The sequence below is a fragment of the Hemibagrus wyckioides genome, linkage group LG19, assembly GCF_019097595.1.
Source record: "Hemibagrus wyckioides isolate EC202008001 linkage group LG19, SWU_Hwy_1.0, whole genome shotgun sequence".
NCBI lineage: Eukaryota > Metazoa > Chordata > Actinopteri > Siluriformes > Bagridae > Hemibagrus > Hemibagrus wyckioides.
This window is the reverse complement of record NC_080728.1, coordinates 2711395-2734678: the sequence shown is the minus strand read 5'-3', so window position 1 is coordinate 2734678 and position 23284 is coordinate 2711395. Positions and strand designations below refer to the sequence as shown.

At 39.7% G+C, this 23284-nt stretch overlaps 1 protein-coding gene across 1 annotated transcript; it reads right to left on the bottom strand.

The window, feature by feature from the left end:
* Positions 1–1176: 1176 nt before the first annotated feature.
* On the bottom strand, positions 1177–17347 carry nampt1 (nicotinamide phosphoribosyltransferase 1). Its single transcript, XM_058417384.1, has 11 exons — positions 17194–17347; positions 13032–13188; positions 11781–11884; positions 10412–10540; positions 8399–8557; positions 8172–8308; positions 7452–7677; positions 7209–7328; positions 6748–6888; positions 5033–5167; positions 1177–2820 (listed from the first exon to the last, which is right to left on the bottom strand). The coding sequence occupies exons 1-11, from the start codon at positions 17245–17247 to the stop codon at positions 2707–2709; spliced, it is 1476 nt and encodes a 491-aa protein (XP_058273367.1). The 5' UTR covers positions 17248–17347; the 3' UTR covers positions 1177–2706.
* Positions 17348–23284: the final 5937 nt, after the last annotated feature.

The following is a 23284-nucleotide window of genomic DNA, read 5'->3' as shown; positions in this document are numbered from 1 at the left end:
TCTCTGTGACTTTGACTTTGGTACCAGGTGTGCTGGTTAGAGTATTTCAGAAACAGTTGAGCTCCTGAGATTTTCACACACAACAGTCTCTAGAATTTATGCACAATGATATGATAAAAAATGATCCAGTGATCAGAGGATCTACAGACTGAACCAACTTGAGAGAGATGAGAGGAGAATGAGCAGACCTATCTCAGCTGACAAGAAGTCTACAGTAACTCAAATGAACATTCTTTAGAACTGTGGTTAAATCCTGAGGTGGATGAGTTACAACAGCAGAAGACCACATCAGATTCCACTTTTGTCAGCGAGAAACAGAAATCTGAAGCTGTAATGAGAACAGACTCATGCAAACTGCAGAGATGAAGACTGGAAAAAGACCAGGTGATCATTTTTCATATCTTCTAAAATCTCCAGTCTGGGGAAGTCTCTCATGATAGAGTCAGATTCTTGTTCTTGGCTGTGAGGAGTGTGATGATGTGATCTTCTGCTGCTGAAACTCATCCACCTCAAGATTTGATGTGCTGCGTGTTCTGAGATGTGGTTCCGATCACCGCGATTTTAAAAGGAGATTATTTCAGCTACTATATCCTTCCTGACTGCTTAAAATAATCTGTCCATTTTCCTGCGATCTCTCTTATCAACATGGCATTTCCACCCACAGAACCGTCTCTGGCTCAGTGTTTTTTCCTTTCACATTCTAGTCTAAACTCTAGAGACTGTTGTGTGTGAAAATCTCAAGAGAGACACAGTTATACTCAAACCAGCCCATCTGGTTCCAACATCCCGTCACAGTTAAAGTCACAAACCAGATTTTTCTTCATGCTGATGTTGGATGTGAACACTAACTGAAACTCTTGTTCTCTATCTGTAGGATTTTGTACTGCTGCCACATGACTAGAAATGAGGTATCCATGACATCCTGACCCCTGAAATTAAAGTATCCCTTCACTGACCTTTCAAAAAAAACTACACCCGATGTGATATTGCCTTTTATTTACAACTACCACTTGTACAATCGTTCTCTAAATTGAAACCGTTATGCTAATGATGTGCTACTGCGTGACTGAACACTAGGGAACAAAGCAGCTGTGTTTATATCACTTATCATTTTCAATGCATTAACATGAGATTTTTCCATTAAAAAAAAACAAAAACAAAAAACAAAACACCAAAGCAAAGAGAGAGGGTGGGATTTTAATGTGCTGACAATTTAGTAACTGCCAGAGTCACTTAAAATAGAGAACCAAAGAGGTTCAATGACAAAAAAACAAAAACAAACCAAAAACTGGGACACCCAACATATACATAAATCTATCAGACAAATTAAAATGAGCAGGCATCATAAACTACATCTAGAGCCACAAGACCAAACACACACACTCTCTCTCACACACACACACACTCACAAACCCCAAAGGCTGACTGAACAAATTCAGCCATAATGAAACTCAGCAAATAAATGGATTCTTCGCCTGGTATAAAATGGGAATTAGACAAAAATAAGAACAATATACTTCTATTTCCTCTAAGCAACCAGCTCTCTTTAAATAAACAATTATTATATACAAGAGAGAAGGCATTTTGGCCACATATCATATCATGTATGGATATTTACGGTGAGTATTGTGACAATATTTACTTCAGTCATAAAAAATAATGATTATGGAGATTGAATGAACAGTTAGTATACAAAATACTGAAGCCAAGCTGTTCTAAAATGATCCTCATTAAATAATAAAACCGACATATTTTTTTTTGTTCTCTACATCATAGAAAACATAGGCAAGTGACATTTGTACTTGTACAAAAAAAGGTTGTTTTTTGTTTGTTTTTTTCTTCCCCCCCCCATTACAAGACACAGCTACTTTACAGTGTTTACACTAGAGAAGATTCCTACAACATGATTTCACATCTAACAATGTATTTGGATAGTTTCCTCTAAAGGAAGGGAAATTTACCTAAGATGAATAAGGCCAAAAAAATCTAAATCGGAAAAGTGCATCCCTTCGAATTAGCCATCTCGATTGCATAAAGGAACAGCATTAAAAAGAAAAGACCTGGTCCGTATACATGGTGTTCACATTCAGCAACGTTTCACAAATCTCTCTCTCCAGTCAATCAAGCACATGAAAAGAAATCTACAGTTTTTTTTAGAATATGGTCTCCCACAAACATCTGAGAAAATAGCAAAGCCTCAACCATTTGGTCATGTACAATTACCTCATTAAAAGAGTTTAAATTGAAAGTTTCTCATGTCCAGTTCTGCAGCTCCGCTGACCCGAATCTCTGCACAGCTTCCCCGCTCCCAACACACCAGTTATCAAAGCCCTTGACGTGTTGGGTCGGGCGTGCAGGAAGCGGAGAGCTCATGCATGGAGACGAGAAACGGCCAATTTAAATCTCGTCTTTTATTTTAGATTATTTTCCCCCAACGTTAAAAGGACACGTTATAGAGACTACAAACCGAAAAACAGCTGCATACACAGAACACAGGGTAGAGTGAGAGTTTCTTCCTCTCTTTTCTTTACTCTCGCTCTCTCACTTCCCCTCTTTTATTCTCCATCTGTTACATTCTCTCATTTTCTTTATCAGTGCTGGGGTTTTTAAACATCTCCAACCTTGTGGAGTTAAGGGTTTTTAAGAAGGAGGAAAGGGGAAGGAGGAGTGTGTGTGTTTGGACAGGAGGAAAGAAGCTTTGGCCTCTCAGTGAAGCAGCTCCTCGACTTCACTCTGCTTGAGCCGGGCATTGTCTCTGACCTCGTCAAAGGTGTACGTCTTTACGATCTTCCCGTTATGGAAGACTGTGTGCAGCAGATCCTGAAACAGAACACATACGATGATATAGATTTTACTCCAACCAAAGCAGAGAAATAACAGTCTCAGATATTTACAGCTGAGCTAAAATGGGTTTTTTAGGCTAAAGACATTCAAACCCCATTTTTCACAACTCTAAACATTTCACGTGTTACCACATATATTTCCTGTGTGAAATCTACTTCAGCACACATTTCACCTAATAGACAGATTTGTTACAGCGTTTATTTACTAAATGGGTCAGAGGTTTTACCTACATTTTGTTACTGTTTGGTGTAACTGTCATTCAATTGCCACAAGCTTCTCACAGATTTTTTTGCCCACTCCTCCTGACAGATCTGGTGTAAATCAGCCAGGTTTGTGAGTCTCCTTCCTCTTTCTGTTCAGGCTACAGATGTTCTCTAGGATTCAGGTCAGTACTTTGTGATTGCTATGCCAATACTTTCACTTTGTTGTTGGAGCTCTATTGTCCTGCTGCAAATTTCCATCTGATGTTTTGAGGTTCTGCTTCATGTCTTGTATTTCTAGATATTTCCTCCTGTCTCATGATGCCATGTAAATTCAAAAAAATTTCTAATTTCTGTTCTTTTAGGGAAAAACTCACCAGAGATTGTCACCTGAGATTAATTGTTTGTTTATAAAAGTTGGTGAGTGATGATTTATGCTTCTGGCAGGCTAATGGGTGAATCTGGGTTTGGTGGATGCCAGGAGAATGCTATGTACCAGAATACACAGTATTAGTATTAATACTATATATCAGTATTAGTGCAATATTAAAGTGTGGTGGAGGAGAGATTAGAGTCTGGAGCTGTTTTTCAGGGTTTGCATCCCTTTTCCCGTTCCAGCATGCCTGTGCCTTTGTACACAAAGCAAGGTCAGTAAAGACATGGTCTTAGGAGTCTGATGTGGAGGAACCTCAGTGGCTTAAAAAGAACTCTGACTTGAGGTGACACATCCCCTCATCCTCATGGGGTTCCTCATCCCCACAGAAGATATTTGAGATGAGTTAGAACACTGAATATAAGCCAGTCCTTCTTGTCTGGGATTAATGACCGACCTCACAAAGGTTTTATTGACGGTATGGACAGAGTTTTCCATAGACACACTCCAAAGTCTGGAAGAAAGTCTTCACAGGAGAGTGTAAGCTCTTAACTGCAATGGGGCAACTCCACAGTAATGCCCTTGGTTTTGGAATGAAATGATCCAGAATGCTCCTGTAAGTGTGTGGGTCAGATGCCTGCATAATTTTGGCCAGATAGCATGTGCCCGATGCCTTCAGCACTTCCTCTATTGTTGTCTTGGGGTTCAGTTTTCAGCTTTATTTTTATCCATAGGAGTTAATTTGTGCCTCCATCATGAATGATGAATGAAGTGTGGTCGAAGTTTTTTTTTATATCTGCGTACAATTGTTTGTACACATGCTTGTGGTACTGGACTGTGGTACTGGACTGTGGTGTGTACGGGATCAGACCTAACCTGGAGGTCAGAAGGTCCGAAAGTCTCTGGCTCTAAAGGCAGACACTTAAATACAGCCAGAGGAAATCTGACAATGAACTATTCATTCTTTTCTATTCATTCATTTTTCTGTTTAAAGAGTCAGTGACCAGTGCGCATTTAAAAGAGGGAATTCTTATCTAGTCACTTAAAGCAGAAATAATCCTGTCTGTAATGGATTGTTTTAAAATGATCTCTGATGTTACATGAAATGTGTGGAGTTTTGAGAAACTGCGAAGGAATAGCTTTAGCCTTGGTTTCTGAAAATATGTGGCCTTAACTGTATAAATCCATGCATTATATTTATATTTAGTTTCTGTTCTCACTCACATTATAGCTTTTATAAACATGGTCTTTCCCTCACTTTCACCCGTCTTTTTTTTTATCAAGTTGCTGAGAAACCAGAAATTGCAGTGCTCTGTCTTATAGACTTTCCCTGACACCAGAGACTCTTTCCACAAATGTTAAATAAACAGATCCTTATATAAAGCAGTACCAAAGCTTCTGTTAGGTTTTAGCTTTAGCTCTTAACATGCATCTTGAATCATCACTGCTGGGAGTACTCTCAGAGCTGTGCTGTTATAGATAATTCATCAACACCTTCAGATTCAAGAATTCCTCAGCACTGTACGAATAATACATAATAAAATGTATTAATACATTTTATTAATACACAATAGTAATGTCACAATAGGGGAAAATAAAAAGCGAAAGAATGTACCTCTCCATACTCCTCCAGCTCACCCTTCCCCTCCTCTAGGGTCACATAATCTCCACTCTGCGTCATGTGCAGAGACAGGCGACCCTTCTTTGACCTCTTGTTGGGGTCTGCTACAGGGTCTTTGAAGACGTTTACCTGCAAAGAAAGCATGAAAGTAGACTTTACTTAATTTTTATATATATTCAAATATCTGAATGCAAATTAAGCAGTGGAGGCTGACGGGAATAGTTGTACGGACACACGGAAGGTATCGACCAGCCCACAAGCAACAGATTATAATAAACACCATGGTTTTGTCTGATATCGATTTTATCCAGTGCAATTTGGGAGCGTCTATAAAATGGCCGCGTTTAGATGAGTCTCCTGTCAATCATGCCATCTCGACATGGAGGTGGGGTTTCTAAACAGAAATATTTTTCTACGTTATTTGGACAAGAAGTAAAAAAAAGCTTGACTACTACATCAGTAAGTTTAAATAGAAGAGCATCGTATAACTTTATTTTAGTTGCTGTATACTTTTGTTTATCATAAAAAGCATTTCTCTTGCTTTTTCTCTGCAGTTTTCTAAACTAACCGAATGAGAGAACTCAAAAACTAAGGCTGCCTTTCTGACATCTTTTCCTGGAAGAAGATCCATTACCTTTCATCAATCTGTATAAAACTGATGTCCCTAACAGTTGCACCTATTAATCATCATCATCATCATCATCATTACTGTCATTGCATATGATTGTAGATTTAAATTCTCACACAAACACACCCATCATCACAAACACTAGATCCTAAAGATTTCTTCTTCACTTTATTGACTATAGAACCTGCTTCCTGCTAACACAATCCCTTTATCCAGACCTGACTACTACTGAACTCATCTGTATCTCCTCCAGAGGGCATGAAGATCACTGCTGCTCACAGGGTTATATCCTCCTGAAGGTCCCTCATGAGGTCACACCAGTGGCTCTCTAGTGCCATAAGATTCAAACTAAAACCTGCTGTATTCAGACAGGTGTGTAGGTAATATAATCCACATTATTTACATACCCTGCTTCAGAACTACAGACCTGCACACAACTCGGCTCTCACCACAACAAAAGCAGCTGCTACTGAAGTACTCAGGGGGAAAATACCAGTAATAAAAGGTGGATTAAACATGTCAGATATTTAATGGAGTATCAAATCTCAAAGCCTGGAACTGGACTTGGGAAAGAAATGAGTTTTGGAAATGGAAATGTTTACATATTAGAAATCTTGACTTGTTTTTCTTCTGTTGATTTTTATTATATTTCTAATTTATGATATTGCTGCTGGGATAAAAAGTGGAATTGTGCCATCATGAATTATAATATGCACTTGTTTTAAAATGAATTCCCTCTATGTTTATTGAACTGAAAGACAGCATTGGTATCTTCGAACAGAAGAATGTCCTGAATGTGTAAACAGGATTTAGAAGAACTTGCTATTCTTAAAAGTATGGAATGATATTCCTTACAGGAAAATAGACACTTTCTAATTCAAGGAACAGAAAATCTTTGCAATTTTTGTCCATTTCCTTGAAGGGTGCCAATAATTTTTGAGCCGACTGTCTTATATTTTAGATGTAAATTGCCTGCAAACATGCAAAATATTTACACCAGACACCAAATTTTTTCAGTGCAGTTTTCAGTTCTGAAACAGTGATAAAGGGTAAATTTAAGCAGTGTTCCTAGAAGGCTCACCCCCAATCCATTTGTCACCACGTAGCTGCACTTGAAGGAGCAGTTAAGAAGATCTCGGGTGAGTTTCTGCAGAAGTGCGCCTCCTGATCCGAACGCGATGTTTTCGATGCTCCACCTGTGCTCCTTCATCCCCTCCACTATCTACAGCGTAATCAAACACAAAACAATGACCACCGGCTAAAGCAAACACTGCTGATATTCAGTGTGTAAAAGAAGACTTTATCACATATATATTACAGAACACTAACATTCTTTTCTTCACATTTATCAGCTTACTAGGACTTTGGGGTCAGAGGTCAGGGTCAGCTACAATACAGCACCTCTGGAGCAGAGAGGAGAGAGTTCTTTGGTGGCCCAACAGTGGCAGCTTGAACCCCTGACCCTCTGATCAGTAACCCAGAACCATCTGAGCAACCGCTGCAATAATAGACTAGTATAGATGCCAGGAAAAGATGCTGTACCTCCTGCAGCGTATTGATGTCCACACCGTCACCCTGAATGACCCGAATGTAGGGAGGAAGCACCTTGTAGCCTTTGGAGTTCTCAACAGGAATAAATTTCTTGCCTAAAATCTCCAAGACCTGTAAAATAAGGCAGCGATAATCCTATGAGAATCAGCCCTTTATCCTTGCGTAATCTGTAACATAACAAGTTGATTGTTTTTTGGGGTAAACATGCTGATGGCCAAAAATGTTCTTCATTACCTTCAGTACAGTGTCTAGAGGATTCCCGGAGTCTGGCCGCACTACCAGAGGAGCATCCGCACTCCGTTTCTCCACCAGCTCCCTCAGATCCTCACCCCAGATCTTCTCACAGGCGTTGTAGATGTCATAGCTGTCGCTGACTATGGACACGGGCACCGAGGGGAACTGCTTCACAATGTGCTCAAAGGCGTCTTTCTCGTGGTCTTTACCCCATGCTGTGATTGTGCTTTAGAAAAGTGGACACAGAGGGAAGTTAGAGTGGATTGATGTTTTATATAAGTATATTAAGTATAATTTCATGCACACACCTATGGCTTCTATTTAAAGCTTATTCATGCTAGCTGTAAGTCACGATAGCCACACGGGGGCAGCACAGTCCACAATGTTATAGTGGCAATGACAGCTCAGTAACATACCCACAATGCATTTCACCATGAATTCAAGCAGCACTAATGGTCCAGAATGCAGGAAGCAATTCTGTCATCAGCACTCTAGGATAAGCACACATACTCCAGAAAGATTCTATGAAATGTAGTGCAAAGTGGGAAGATACTGTGGGCTATACAGCCCAAGCCAGGATGTGCTTCGTTGTACCTCACAGGCATGTTAAGCATGGTCATCCAGCACATCTACAGCATGCCTGTGTGTGTATTAATAAAGAGTCCAGACCGTTACTGAGTGTTTCCATCAGAATGGTGACTGTGGACACATCAAACCCACCTGTGTTCTGCAGCTGGAACTGAAAATCCAGGCACTGGGTCTTTTGTGCCATAGTACTTTTTAACAACTCCAATCCCAGCCACCGTGTCTGTTCCTTTGAAGTTTACCAAGTGTGCCGAGGCGCCGATGCCTGCAGTCTAGAACCAAGAGCCAATAAGAGTCCTTTATTTTAATTGTGTACCACTGATGAGTGTTATCACAACATGTCCAAATATATTCTTAGTCACCTCTTGTGATGAAACTCCTCTGTAGCCAAAGTCATGTAGCTTGTATTCCAGTCCCTCCAAAGTTCCTGATGTTTCCATGAGATGCTTGGCCAGGATCTTCTTCTGCTCACGGGAGTTGGTTGCGACCGTGATGGGATACCAGATCTGAACCAGGATAGTCTTTGAGAGATGACATTAGGAGAAATGTTTATAGTGATGGACTACTTCAGATTAAACACCATACAGACTTTTCTTCTGTTATAACACTGACTCTACAGTACACACGACAGTTTGAGGAGGTGAATATTCCTCTCTCATCACAGTTCGAGGAGACGCCTATGGATTTCTCACTCAATAAGTTGAAAATGAGCCAATTCTCACATTAGCATTAGTACTTGGGGGTAAATCTGGGGAAAATCGTACAAAAGCCATTGTATAGTGGGCGTTAATGTTTTGTTTTGAACCAGCCATCTAATCTCACTAGCCCTTGCAGTCTCTAGCCCCTAAACAATCTCACTCAGTTTGATTACTACACATATTTAGCTTCTTTAATTGTATGCTAAGGAATAATTTTCACATGATAACCATCCGTACATAAGCCGAGCTCCGTTCCCTGATTTACAGACATATTTACACGGTTATTCAGCAACGATACTGATAAACACGGGGAAAAAACAATAATGTGAGTCATGTAGCAGGAGATTATTTGGTGCCTTACGGAGTGAGACATGCACATGGTTGAGGCAGTCACATGCTGCTAAAGTGTCATGTGTCACAAATCAGGTAATACCCATTCCTCGTCTGAGGAGAATAACCACCTGAGCAGTACTACTGAACCTGACCTCAGTAATGTCTTTAACACATAATCATGCTGGTCCTTACCTTTAAATACCTTTAAACCCTCACACAAAGTTGAAGGAAGTTTGGATTCAAGTTTATTGCCCCATCAGCATTAACAGCTATTTCATGGCAAATACAGATATTAATGAAATGCTCAATAAAATTCAGCTCATCTAGAAAAGGGCAAACAATTCTGACATTACAGCATGACCAAAGTTGAAGGAAGATACAAAGTAGTGCCAAAAGTCGCATAACATCAAGAATAGATAAGTAACGTCTGGCTGAGAGACAACACAGTCTGGGAGCCAAGGGCATTTCTCCAAGGCCTCTAAATTTACCTACTACACAATCAGTCTGTTAGACAGTCAGCCTACAGCCAGACTCAAACCAAGAAAATACACACATAGTACTAATAAATCAGGAAAACAGTGTATTTTCTACTGTTTTTAAGATGCTCATTTTAAAAAATTTTATAATTGCTTATTTACAGTTTTTAGTGGCACACACACACCAGCAATTAACTTACAGCATCACCTTTAAACATAAGGCTGGTTCCTGTTTTCAGTGTGACTCAGTATATACGTCAAGGGTTGCTCAGGACACCAGAGCTGAAAACTATTAAGTCAGTAAATTACTGTAAATAGTATGTTACTCCAGTGGTGCCTCCAATTAACCTGCTGCTGAAGCACACACTGTACAGAGCACCTGGAGACATACAGCATCAGAGTGAGTGGATAACACTCAACTCTGGGTTCTGTGTTTTTATTTTATATAGGACATGAGATTAGTTGTAACCTAGCTGTTATTTGGCTTAGTGCTAATTTCCGACCCACTGGTGACGGCAGACACACACACATACACACACACACACAGATATGGCCCTTCCATTTTTGATTTGAGATGTTCCAGAAAAATGTGCCAGCAGGCCAAGCACTCAGAGATAAGCATTGTTATAAAAAATATTATTGCCGTCAGCCGAGATAAAAACTCAACAATCAGGCAGATATTCTTTAAATCCTATAAACAAGTATAACACACACACACACAGATCGCGATGAGGCGAGTGTAGCTTGTTAGCAATGCTGCAATTTCCTTAAAACATCTTCTGCTGTTTATTATGCTTCATCATGTTATAGAAATTACCGTCATCAGTATTTATTTGAGAAAAGTTTTGGCATGCTGTGAAACACTGACCTCCACCCAGTTGGTAAGCCAGTAGCACTCAGGATCTGTGCTTTCCACGGTGAAGAGGACATTTCCACGCGGAATCACACTTCCCTCCGGCACAGCCTTGATCTCAATGGGCAGATGGCCATCATACTTCTAAAGCCAGAAACCACAAAAACACACGGTATATAAACTCGAACGAGTTGTTGTTCATGATCCCAATTCAAGTCAGAGAGAGAGAGAGAGAGAGAGAGAGAGAGAGAGAGAGAGAGAGAGAGCACCAAGCTCACAGCATCTGTGAACAACAGTCATCATTTAGCAAGCTGGATATGAAGAGATTTAATTATTAGTGAAAATTGTTAATCCAAGCACTTTAAAAAAGAAATGTGGGATTTATGAAAATTCTATAAACCTCAGAAAAACCTTTCTATCCTACTTGTACTCCTGCATGAATATACACATAAGGACACTAAATTGCCTTGACATGATCTACTTCAAACAAACATTTACTTCCAAAACTACTGGAACATGGTGGTGGTAGTTCTTGTTGTTTTTGTGAAAATACTGAGCTCCGAGTTTCACCTGTGAAGGCTGCATTTGTAAATAAACCAACATAAAGACCAGAGAGCTGTCTATGGGAGATTACCACTCCATTTTAAAGCTATGAAAAAGAGTGAAATCCATCAGGGCCATTGTAAAAGCACTAAGCATGGAAAACACAACGATCTGGAATGTCGTGACTAAGAAAGAAACCACTGGTGTAACAACCAGACATTAAGCAGATCAGTCAAGTAGAAGAATAACAATGATGACAGAAACACTGTGACCTGTGTGAAGAAAATCTCACAAACATTCAGTTTGATGTCACCAACAACCTCCACAGGACAGGAGTGAAGTATCACTATCTGGCCTTCAAGGAAGACTTCGAGGTCAGAAATACAGAGACCATGACACTAGATTCATCAGCAGTAAGAATCAGAAGAACTAGATTATAATTTACAATGAAACACAGAGACGACTGAGGGGGTATCTTGTTCCAATACTTTTGGAGGGGCTGTGATTTGCATGGAGCACTTTTTATACAACATGAAGTTTTATTACTTTTATGGCTTCCCATGTGCTAGCGTACTTGGTCAGAGACGAACAATTTTACACACAATTTTACTACAAACATGGATGAATTATGCTCAATGTGAGTATACACATTTATACATAATATCCCTAGAGGAATAGAGAACACCACAGAGTGAAAAATCTCAAATGAAAGAATTTAGAATAGATGCTGTACATAAAGTTCGTATAATAATACATCAAGATATTACAATACTGAACAACCGCTACAATATTCTGTAACTTAAAAAGCCTGGTGCAATGTCCAAAAACTGCAAGAATGTACCTCCAGTATGTAGTTCCAGCCTTTCTCATTGAACACGTCATCTTGGAAGTGTTCTCGGTACACCTCCCGTGCCTCCCGAATCTTCTCGGGAGTGACGACCTTCCCTGTCAGCCAGGAACGATCACAGAATGAGTGCGTCAGTGTGGAAGAGAATAATAATAAATGATAATAATAACAATAACACTTTTCCAGCATATATCTATGAATATAGTTGTTGTGCCCATGTTTGGTACTCATAGTACACTGGGAAGTAGGGGAACCTAATTTAGTTAAATATACATGATCTGGCAATGAATAAAATAAAAAATGCCACACCGCCTTGTGTGATTAAAATTCTCTGAAAGTCATTCAGTGCTTATGGAAGGAAATTCAGTCGAGCATCCGGTGATGTCATAGCTGTCCAATCTGCCTGGTAACAAGAAGCTGTTAGAAGAAGTGTGTATATATCCTTACATACTGCACTGCTGTTTTATCAGCTTTGTCAGGTGATGAATAAATGATGATGAAGAGCTATTTTCCGGAGATCTACTACTCGTGCTTTGTATCTGCTCTGTAAGGTGCTGGGGGGAAAAAAGCTGGGGGAAAAAACCTAGGGTCACAGGGAGCGAGGGACCAAGCGGACTCAGGGGACTCGGGGGACTCGGGGCACATGTCAGGGGATAGATTCTCGATAAAATACCAGACACATGAGTGGCAGATCAGGTAAACATGAAGAAGAAGGAATAAAGCATTAGAAATGAGTGAAGATGAAGCAGGGTATGTGGATCTGGTAACCAAACACGCTTCCTGATGTGAGAGACAGAGAGAGAGAGAGAGAGAGAGAGAGAGAGAGAGGGGATGTGTGTGTGTGTGTTATTAGTTCTGTCTAGTATACTACTGGCGCCTGTCGAATGTCTCATTAGATACACAGGTATACCTACTCGAGAGTATCAAGCGATCTTAATATTTAAAGAAATTTTTATGACACAAAATGATACAAAACCAATAAATTCCTGAAATAAACAAATTTAATGAGGAAAAAAATGGTACAAAATTAGGTACTGGTGCTGCTGGTAATGGTGTTACTCAGTGCTCTATAATGCCTGAAGCTGTCTGAGGTGTGTTTTCCTCACACACTAAATGTCAGGCTTCCATCAAGTTTTTGGACGATCGTTACGATCCACAGAGAAACAAACATGTGTCACAATGTCATACACACATGCTGGATCACAGACTGGTGATACAGAGACACAGGAATCACACTACAGATACCTTTTAAATATTTGTGAAGAATGTACTGCAAGCCGTAGAAGACCGTCTTTTCATATTTAACCCTCCGGGCTTTGGTCGGATCCGTCTTCTTCTCACGGCATTCGAAGTAGGAGTACACTTTACTAGTGTTGGGTGGGTACTGTTTATAGTGCGTGACCTGTAAGGGACGGAGAGAAACAAACAAGGATCAGATCTAATGTTCAACAGAATCAGAGCCGAGTTCAGGAGAGCAGCTGGAGAGAGTATAAGGAGAACATTAATTAGATTCAGACACATAGTGTGAGATTTCACAACAACAATAGGACAAGAACAACAAGCACTCACAAGCTATATATATATATATATATATTTCACTGTTTCTCTCAGGAATGGTCCGTGTTCAGAATCTGAGGTGAACCGGGGGGGTCACTCGGGGTCAGTGATGGCTGGTTATTAAAACGAAATGCATAGCATGGCTTGTAGCCATGGCAACACTTCTGTATAACTATATAAGTGTGCTAGTTATTTGACTGGCAGTGAGGGATAAAGACATCCAAGACCCAAGACAAGGGTACTTGAGGTGGACGTTTTGTTGTGATTGTTACAGCCAAATATACTCGATTTTGCAGTCTTTTTTTCCTGTAGTAATAGTTTCTGCAGAAAACTTGTTGAATTTGTGAAATTGCAAATTTCTACTTTTAGCAGAGAGGACAGGTATGTAATGTTTTTCTCTGAGAGATGTGTTAATGATGGATTTGGGTGAATGAGTGTTGTCATGACGACTCCAATTGTGTGAAAAAACTGGGCTAATTTTGCAAGATTGCTTGAATTTGTGTTCATTTCTATATTTGGCTGGCTTTACTTAATTAAAAATCTTTTCATTTGAATCAGCCAAAATAAAATGAACAAATAAAAACAAGCAGGTAAACAAACAAACAAATAAATAAATAAGTCCTAGAGGAGTTAAAAACCAGCCGTTAAATGATGTCGTCCTTGGTGTTCCAACACTACCATTACAGAGGTTGGGACTCGCATCTTGCTGAAGGGGGTTCAGGTAGAGTGTGATGTACGAACACGCTCGGGTTTACCGGTAAACAGCAAAAATCCCAGACTGAGTGGAGAGCGAAGACTTCTGCCTGGTCATTTACTCAGTCAAGTGTTTTTTCATTTATATATTTAGCTTCAGCATCCTGGTTTGGGGTCATGCTGAATCCGGATTCTGGGAACACTGGGAGTACGATGGGAATACAGCATGGATGGGACACTGATCTGTTGCACCACAGCCAGTCTACTAAAGAAGTGGACAGACTTGTGTAACCAGAGCTTAGACCCTGAGCTGTGAGGAGACAGCTCTACCCACTGCCTCACCGCCTCACTGCGCTGCTTTCAGGATTCATTCTACACCCTAAATATCAGTCTATAATTTGTAGCATACACACACAGTTACTGCATTACAACACACACACAGACAGTTAACAGAGTAGACTGAAGAACATGCTAGGACTGTGCATGAACACCTTTCAAGTTTGCACTAGCCCAACTCCGACAGCTCCGTTTCCCTGAATGGAGCAATGACCTTTTCTTTAAGGGCAGCACTGGATGCACTGAGAGCCGCAGGACTTGATCTCCATCACACACTTCCGGCTTCCATTTTGGCGTCTCAGCTACACTTTATCCACGACCACTCGCTTTGCTGGGTGTCTCTCTCTCTCTCTCTCTCTGGAGAGCTGAACAGCTGTAGCTAGGCTGCACATGCGCAACACAAGAAGGAGGGGAACGACATGCTCTCCGTTCCGAGGACACAGCAATGGCAAAAGAAAAGTGCAGTGTGTGTATATATACGCGTGGTTTTTAAAGCACTTCTATATCACAGATCATCAGCATTTAATCCGAGTACACTTGAATTTTTTATTTTTTTAATGCTCCTCACCACAATGCTCATGTTTCCATAATACTATTCTTTACAGCTTAACAGGTCCAGTGTCATTTGGACACAATGACAGCGATGTGGTTATTTAACCAAAGTGTTAATAAGAAACTATTTCCAAAACCACACACAAGCTATCCCATTGAAAAAGGGCCAGCTCACACTGACCGTACACAGCAACACAGACATGTTGCAGTGATGCTGACCAACACGGACATAAGAGCAGCTGAGTGCCAAATGGAAGTGTAAACATAAGCACATAACGTCTGCACTAATACCTGTAATAACTGGTAACTACATATCCCATATGTACACAACAGCAGTCTTACTTAGAAGCTAACGCTGTCTGTTTTTTCCTCCCCCAGTTCTCTTTTTCTCCAGCACATCTTCGACTTCACACGGCACCACTGCGTTCATACTGCATGTGTATTTCACACAACCAGCCACGCACTGGCTATTTAAAAATGGACAACTCGCGCCAAATGTCTCGCTCTATTCATCCTTCATTTATAACAAAAGGATCATAATAACAAAAGCAGCTATTTGAACTCTTTTCCAAACTGTTTGCCTTTTTCCGGGTGTAGAACCACACTAAATGTTGTCAATTATATAAATTACTCCATGCACATGGTCACAGTCTTAAACAGGAAATCTTTTCTAACATCACCTGCCCCACCTAGGAATCCATTCACACCACCTAAAGCTCAAGAGTTTCAGGTAAGTGAGAGGATGAAGCACAATGACATGTCAAAACACACACACATTATTTATAGAGTTATTAAAGGTTTCTACTCCAGCAAACACTACTCACTCAATGCTGAGTCTACAGCATATCCTTAAAAAACTGCAAGTGGGACTCTGGTCATCGTCCAAGGCGTCCAGCTCATTCATGACTTTACTGTACTCTCATTCATGAAACTGTGAATCAAGATCCTGTATTCCTAATTCATTATGGGAAAAAATGTTCTATCCCAACAAATAACCCAAGCAGGATTTACACAGCATATATTATCATGTTGTTCATCAAATTCCCGGCAGTCATCACTCATAACCCGTTAATTTACAGTAAACATGTGAACACAGCATCAGGTTCCTGCTACTGTGTGATGTGATGACGTGAAGCGCCGACAGCTCGGTGAACGTTATCAGTTTCATATCAAAACTTCTAAACGCAGATTTTGTTTTAAAAAATGAAAACACTTAGAGCTGTCCAGTAGTTTCCAGGCTGGCTTCATGTTAGTGCATTATGTCATGATAAAAACCTGGGGTCTTTCCAAGTATACACACACACACGCTTGTGAACTTGTGAGAGCTGTGTGGTATGAAAAGTTCACCCTCTAATGTTAAATCTCTTCCCACATGACACAATGAGCTGTAAATAAACCTTCCCAACACATCTAACCCACTGTCTGGAGCTGGATATAGACTTGGAAGAGAACGGAAATTTACTGCACCTCAGTCAGAATGAGTTCATCAATTTACAGACTGAGCTGTGACAGCAAGGATACTGGTTCTCATGCAGTGACCTCTCACTGTAGGTGTGTGTGTGTGTGTGTCACTGAGACACTATCCTACTGTGCAATGTTTGCTCTGTTTCTCACACACATCAGCTGTACGTTGCTATGAAAAGGAGCTGATTAACTATGAGCGTGCATCCTCGACCATCACGTGCTTCACGTCCACAGCAAAGTGCGCACTGCCATAAAGAAAAGGCTGCATGGTAGCTTTCACTTTCCTCAAAGTGAGATATCAATGCTTTCAGTTTTGCTTCCAGGAGCGGATGTGTGTATGTGTGTGTGTGTGTGTTAAAGCAAGGACATGTCAAGTCATCCTCAGTACACGAGGAGCTCATTAGGTTCGCTGCAATCAATCATCTACAGCCTCATGACGCCCTGAAATCTGGAGCCGGCTCCTTACCTTCTTCACCTGTCTGTCTGGAGGACGGAGCCGGGCAGCAGTCAGCTTACTGACCCTAACGTCCTGTAAAAAAAAAAATCACTCTACCTGCCATATCCTCCTCCCGGTCTGGCCTACCGAGATGACACACACACGCGCGCGCGCGCGCGCGCACACACACACACACACACACTGAGCGCAGCCCGAGACACAACGTGATGGCCTCGACAATACGAAAGCACCTTTCCCCGTTTCATCATTCATCATTCAGCATCCAGCATCCAGCATCCAGCGTCTTCCGACGAGCCGAGCCGCTGATCCTGGACCTGAGACCGACATAAAGCATAAGCGTCTCCTCACCTTGTACGAATCAGTGGCTAAGAGTATATTGAAGTCAGAATCCCTGGTCTCCATCTTCCCCTTGACTGGAGGTGCCGCTGTCAGCTCCGTTGTTCTCGACGCTCTCCACAGGGGGAACTCACAACCAAGCACGTAGTTAAACAGGGCGGGCGAAGAGCGCGTGCGGAAGGGCGGGACTTACACAAGGAATGGAGCGTTGCTGGTGACGTACGCTTATGGGCGGGGCAAAACAGAGCAGTCCTTGTGTCTTGTCTAAAATGGAGGATTATACGGTTTACGGTCACTTCAGCTGATCTGAGATATAATGGTGTCATAGTTTTGGCCTCTAACCTACAGCAGAACATTTAAGATTTGTGGAGTGTCCTGGATGGATTTTATTCGTGACTACAGTATAGCAAAAGTCCAAAAATAGTGCAGTGATGTAGTGATACCGGGGTTATGGACAATATGGCAGCAGGCCAGCATCCTAATCGGGGTGGGGGGGGTGTACAGAAAAGAGGGCTTAGTTACAGTATTAAACCTGATCTATTAACAGAGTTAGTGGAAAAAAACTCGAGTGAGAAAAGATCAAGTCCTGTGCTAATTCAGGATGTTTAAAGTTTAAAGTTTACAATCGACTCAACTTTCACTCCAGCTCCCTGGTCCATAGTGGTGTTTTCATTGCTCCTAACACTCCTGGTTAATCTCATTTACAACTCTTACTTGAGGTTTTAGTAAAATAAAAAATAATGTCCAAAAGTATGTGGACACCTGACTTTCGCACCCACCCCAGATAGCAGCCTGGGCTGAGTCTGGTCCACATTCAGCACGTCTGGCTTATTGCTGGTGCAGTGTTTCTGTGTCAGACAGCATTAGACTGAGCCCTGGCTGGAGTCTGGAGTCTCTGGTCAACCAAAACAAACATAAAGTAAACTGTATCTGTTTGGCTAGAGTTTGGTCCGCCAGAAATAGAAAATATTCCAGCTGAGCTCTGGGTGGGATTTGGTTAGCTGAGGAAGAGTAAATCTAAGATCTCTGGCAAGAATGTGGTTTATAGTAACACAGGCTTGTAAGATGTGTAGTGTTAAGTGGTTCATATTTATTTTATACATATTTATAAATTTAAGTTTGTCAAAAAAGAATAAAAAACGGAAAATGTGTGTTTATAGTTTAAAAAGTATTTAAGATATTTATTCAAATAGCAGACACTTTCATCATGAATATAAATGAAATAAATATAAAGAAGAGATGATGGGCTTGTTGAACTTCCCGTGTCAGATTCAATCCTCCTTTACTGCTATAAAGTGCTCCACTCTTCTCTGAAGGCTTTACACTAGAGTCACCCCAAAGGTTTTCAGTGGGGTTATATAGAGTAATTCAGTACATAGCTCTTCTCCCCTTCATTATCTGACCTTCCCCTTGCCATTACTCACACTGGACACTGACACAAATGGGATAGCTTGGGGTGGGATAGATATGACTCAAGGATTTATATCGAGGCTACCCCATGTGCCAAATTGTATTCCGAATAAACAGTTTTCTTACAGTGTAAATTATGTGGCCAAAGGTATATGAACACTGAGTACTGGACATCCCATTATAAAACCATGAGCAATTAATACAGAGTTGTTCTCCATTTGCTGTTATAACAGCCTCCACTTTTTGAAGAAGGCTTTGCAATAGAATAGACTTGGCTGTGGAGGATTTGTGTTCATTCAACAACAAATGCACAAGAGGATATGCACTGATGTCTGGCACAAACTTGAAATTTTAATTTGTCCCAAAGGTGTTGAGTGGGGTTGAGTCAGAGTCAGGGCTCTGTAGAGACCTTCCACTCCAGTTCTTCCACTCCAACCTTAACACACCATATAGAGCTTGCTTTGAGCGCAAGGCCATTGTCATGCTGGAACTGGTTTGAGTCTCTTAGTACCAGTGAAGGGAACTTACAACACTACAGCATATATAGACATGTATAAACAATTGTGTGCTCTGTAGCACCAGTTTGGGGAAGAACTACATATTGTTGTAATGACCAGATGTCCACATACTTTTAGCCATATAGTGTATGTACAGTAGCAAGAAAATGTAAATGAACCCTTTGGAATTAGTTTTCTGTATTAATTAGTCATAAAATATCATCTCATCTTTATCAGAGTCAAACACAATGTGCTTAAGCCAACAACACACAAACAGTTATAATCTTTAATGTCTCTATTGACATCCCATTACACATTCACAGTGCAATGAAAAAACTAAGTGAACACTTTTTAATAGCTAGTTGATCCTCCTTTGACAGCAATAACCTCAACCAAGCGTTTCCTGTAACCGCGGATTAGCCTCTTTTTTTTGTTTTTTGAGGCCACTCTGTAATAGATTTACTTTGATGTTTAGGATCATTGTCCTGCTGCATCACCAAGCTTCTACTGAGCTTCATCAGCCACACTGTGATCTCTTAATCAATTTGGGAATTCATTTTTTCCTCAATGATGGCAAGTGGTACAGGCCCTAAATCAGTAAAGCAGACCCACATCATGATGCCCCTTCTATCACTGGGATGATGTTTTCATGAGGTATGTGGTGCCCTTTTTGGCCTCCTGGTGGTCCAGCAGCAGAATCCTGAGCTCTCATTGCCACGGCTTGGGTTCGATTCCTGGGCAGGGATGCCACCCCAGCTGCTGAAGAGTTAACTCTCAGTCCCGGGTCCCAAGATAAAAATGGGAGGGTTGTGTCAGGAAGGGCATCCGGGGTAGAACCTGTGCCAAATCATGTGGATTGAATGATCCGCTACAAACAGCAGCCATTGTGCAATGGCAGGGTCTGCTGTTTGTAGCAGATCATATATAACATAATATATATATATATATATATATATATATATATATATATATATATATATATATATATATATATATATATATACATATATTATTATTATTATTTTAAAAATAAAATATAATTATAAAAATAATAATAAATTAAAAAAAAAAAGTGATGCCCTTTTTGCTCTAGACATAGCGCTGCATGTTCATTAGTCCACAAAATATTTCACAAATTTCAAGTGTGCAGAAATGTTAACTATTGTGTAGCACATTTGATGCTGATTTGAGGTGATTTCCTCAAGTCTTTAGCTGTAACTCTAGGGTTCTTTTTTACCATAATGACAGTTGTACTTGGCTGGAATGCTGCTTCTAGGGAAGAGTAGCCACATAAATCGTCTCTATTTATAGACACTTTCACTAACAGCAGTCAGATGAATACCTAAGCTCTTTGAGATAACTCTGTAACCCCTTCCAGCTTTCTGCAAGTCAAAAAATTATTTGATAGTAGGTCTTCTGAGATCTCAAGGCATGGTTCATGTTAAATGATGCTTCCTGTGAATAACAAACTCAAAATGTTTCAATGTTTTATATAAGTGAAAGTAGCTCAATCCCACACCTCCATTCTCATCTCATTAATTGGATGCCATGTTTCCATCTCTGATTAGCTTTCACGTAAGGTTTCACATTCTTTTTCCGACATGTACTATGAATATTTGAATGGTATACTCAATATGCACAAGAACAATATAGTAATCTGTGCGGTATTAGTTGAAACAGATTGTGTTTGTTGATCAAACACAACCCAGATTTTAAGACAAATTTATACACAAATGCAGCTAATTCCAAAGGTTTCACATACTTCTTCTTGCCACTGTATAGTACAGTAAAAGTTGAGGCTCTGTTTGGCTTTTTTGCTAATCCTCTCATGATCCTGAGTCGCTTAAAGACATCCTTATGGCCAGTGTCCAGTGGATGTGGAGCCACTAATCACTCTGAGGAACACGGGGTGTGAGGTGAATATACACCCTGGATGGGACATCAGTTCTTCACAGGACGACATAACATTAGGTTTACAGTGAGAATGCTGAGTCATGTAAAATGAGCGCACACACACACACACACACACCTTCCACTATCCAGGTGTCTACACAAAGGTTAAGTAGATGAACATCACGTAATCTTTAGCCAGTTGGTGACAGGACAGGGTGCTGCGTTCTCTCAGTGTGCTGCTTGTAGAAGAACATGAGCATGTTCTAATCTCCATCCATCCACCAGACATCATCTCCAGATTTTAAATAGCTTGAGCACCAGATGTCCCTATATTTACTGAACAAGAAGGAAAGGTAAAAAGGGAAAGAAAGTGTCTTTGCTCTTTCTCTTTTTTATGGTATGATATGGCAGAGCGTCTCTCGTTTCACTGTGCCGGTGGTGTGTAGAGTTACACGGGATACAATAATAACACATACTCTCTCTAGACTGACCCTGACAAAGAGGAAGAGTTTGCTAAAGATGAATGAATGAATAGCGCTGTGGTGTTGAATTCAACTCCTAAACTATTAAACAATAAATTTAAGGGATTTTTTTTTTACAGTCACCATGAACTGAGTGGATGAACATGCTTTCTTGAAAATGTACAAGGAGTGCTGATTTTGTTGTTGTCGCTGTCAAATAACAGGAAAAGTAGATCAAATCAATGTAAACATTTTAGATTTTTGTAGTTTACATTTCAGAATAGTTGACAGATAAATAAGCAACGTAGCCCAAAGCTTAGGAATCCTGTATCCAGTTCTGAATTCTGTCTAATTAAACCTAATACTTTAGCACAACAATGGAGCGTGAGGATAGACTTATTCATTAGCAGTCCATCACTTAGCAACTAATGTTTCTACAGATACACTGACCACACTTGTAACTTGTATTGTGTAGTCAGTACAACACTGCAGCTGTATATCCGGTAGAGAAAGCTGAGAAAGCTAACAAACTGGCTACATGCTGTGTCTTATCATAAAGAGTCTGCCTAATAATACGTATGTATTGAAATAAAGGTGACCACACGTGGTGTAAGTCTTGTTGCTTGTACCTTGACACATTCATTATGATTTACAAATGTCTAAGATTAAATATTTGAGAGTTAAACATGTAAAATATAATCTAGTGTTTCTTATAATAAAATTAGAATAAACCAAATATAAGACTCAAATAAATTATATTCTTGCTGTAAAATATTTCTAGTTGTAAATGTTGAAATAAACTAAATCTGCCACGACAAGTTTGTTTTAAGCTTGAAATGAGTCCCAATTTGTAGGAATCAGTTTCCTTTACTTTAACAAGACAAAATTGTAAATTGTGAATATGAATATATATATATATATATATATATATATATATATATATATATATATATATATATATATATTTTTTTTTTTTTTTTTTTTTTTTTTTTTTTTTTTGCTATTTATTTTCCAGAAAATTGGGAAATCCTGAAACAATCCTAAAAGCAATGATGGTCTTTGGTCTTTATTTGGATCTGTTCTATCTGTTTGTTTTTTTATTTGAGAATATTTTAGATTTTTTTTCACTTTTTCTTGTTCATGGTTTATTAGATTTTTAGTTTGATCTTATGGTAGAAAATATTAGATATTTTTGACTATGGCCACTTGCTTAGGTGATGTTTTCCAAAAACATTGTTTTAAAAATCATAACTTAAGTATAGTATATAAGTATTATTATAATACTATATTTAATTTATTATATCTAATCATTAGATTGTTAAATTATTTATACTATATTAATTTAATTGAGCTGATTTTCTGTTTAATAAAAAAGTAATGAAAAGCAAAATGGTTCAACACAACCGGCCACTAGGGGGCGCCAAAGGGCAATAGAAAAAAGTCAAATATGTCTTTTAATGTTTTTATAAAATAAACATTACAACAAACAGTAATAAAAAGAGCAATTTAAAAGTAAAAAAAAAAACAAGAAAAATCTAAATCCCCTTTCAGACTGAGTGAGTGAGTTTTATTTGTGTGTGTGTGTGTTTTTAATAATTCAGCAGATATGAACTCCTGTGATTAGCAGTATTCATCAAAATGGCGGAATTTGACATTATAATCAAAATGAGAAAAGAATGAAGTTCAGTAAGCAGATTATTGTAGGTGTAACATCATGTAACTGTGTAAAACACCTACAGAAACACACAGCTCGGAAATTTCCGGTAACCAGAGAGAGCGCGCGCTAACTCGCTGCCACCGCTGACGTCACGCGCCCCGTGGGTGTGTGCTGAAAGTGCGTCT

What these genes read in the sequence shown, in the direction of transcription:
- nampt1 (XM_058417384.1), bottom strand. Translation starts at nt 17,247, where the DNA reads ATGGAGACCAGGGATTCTGACTTCAATATACTCTTAGCCACTGATTCG. An exon ending in GAGGAGTTTCATCACAAGAG is followed by an intron (nt 8,309 to 8,398) that starts GTGACTAAGAAT and finishes TCTTGGTTCTAG; the next exon opens with ACTGCAGGCATCGGCGCCTC. An exon ending in AGCTGGAGGAGTATGGAGAG is followed by an intron (nt 2,821 to 5,032) that starts GTACATTCTTTC and finishes GTTCTGTTTCAG; the next exon opens with GATCTGCTGCACACAGTCTT.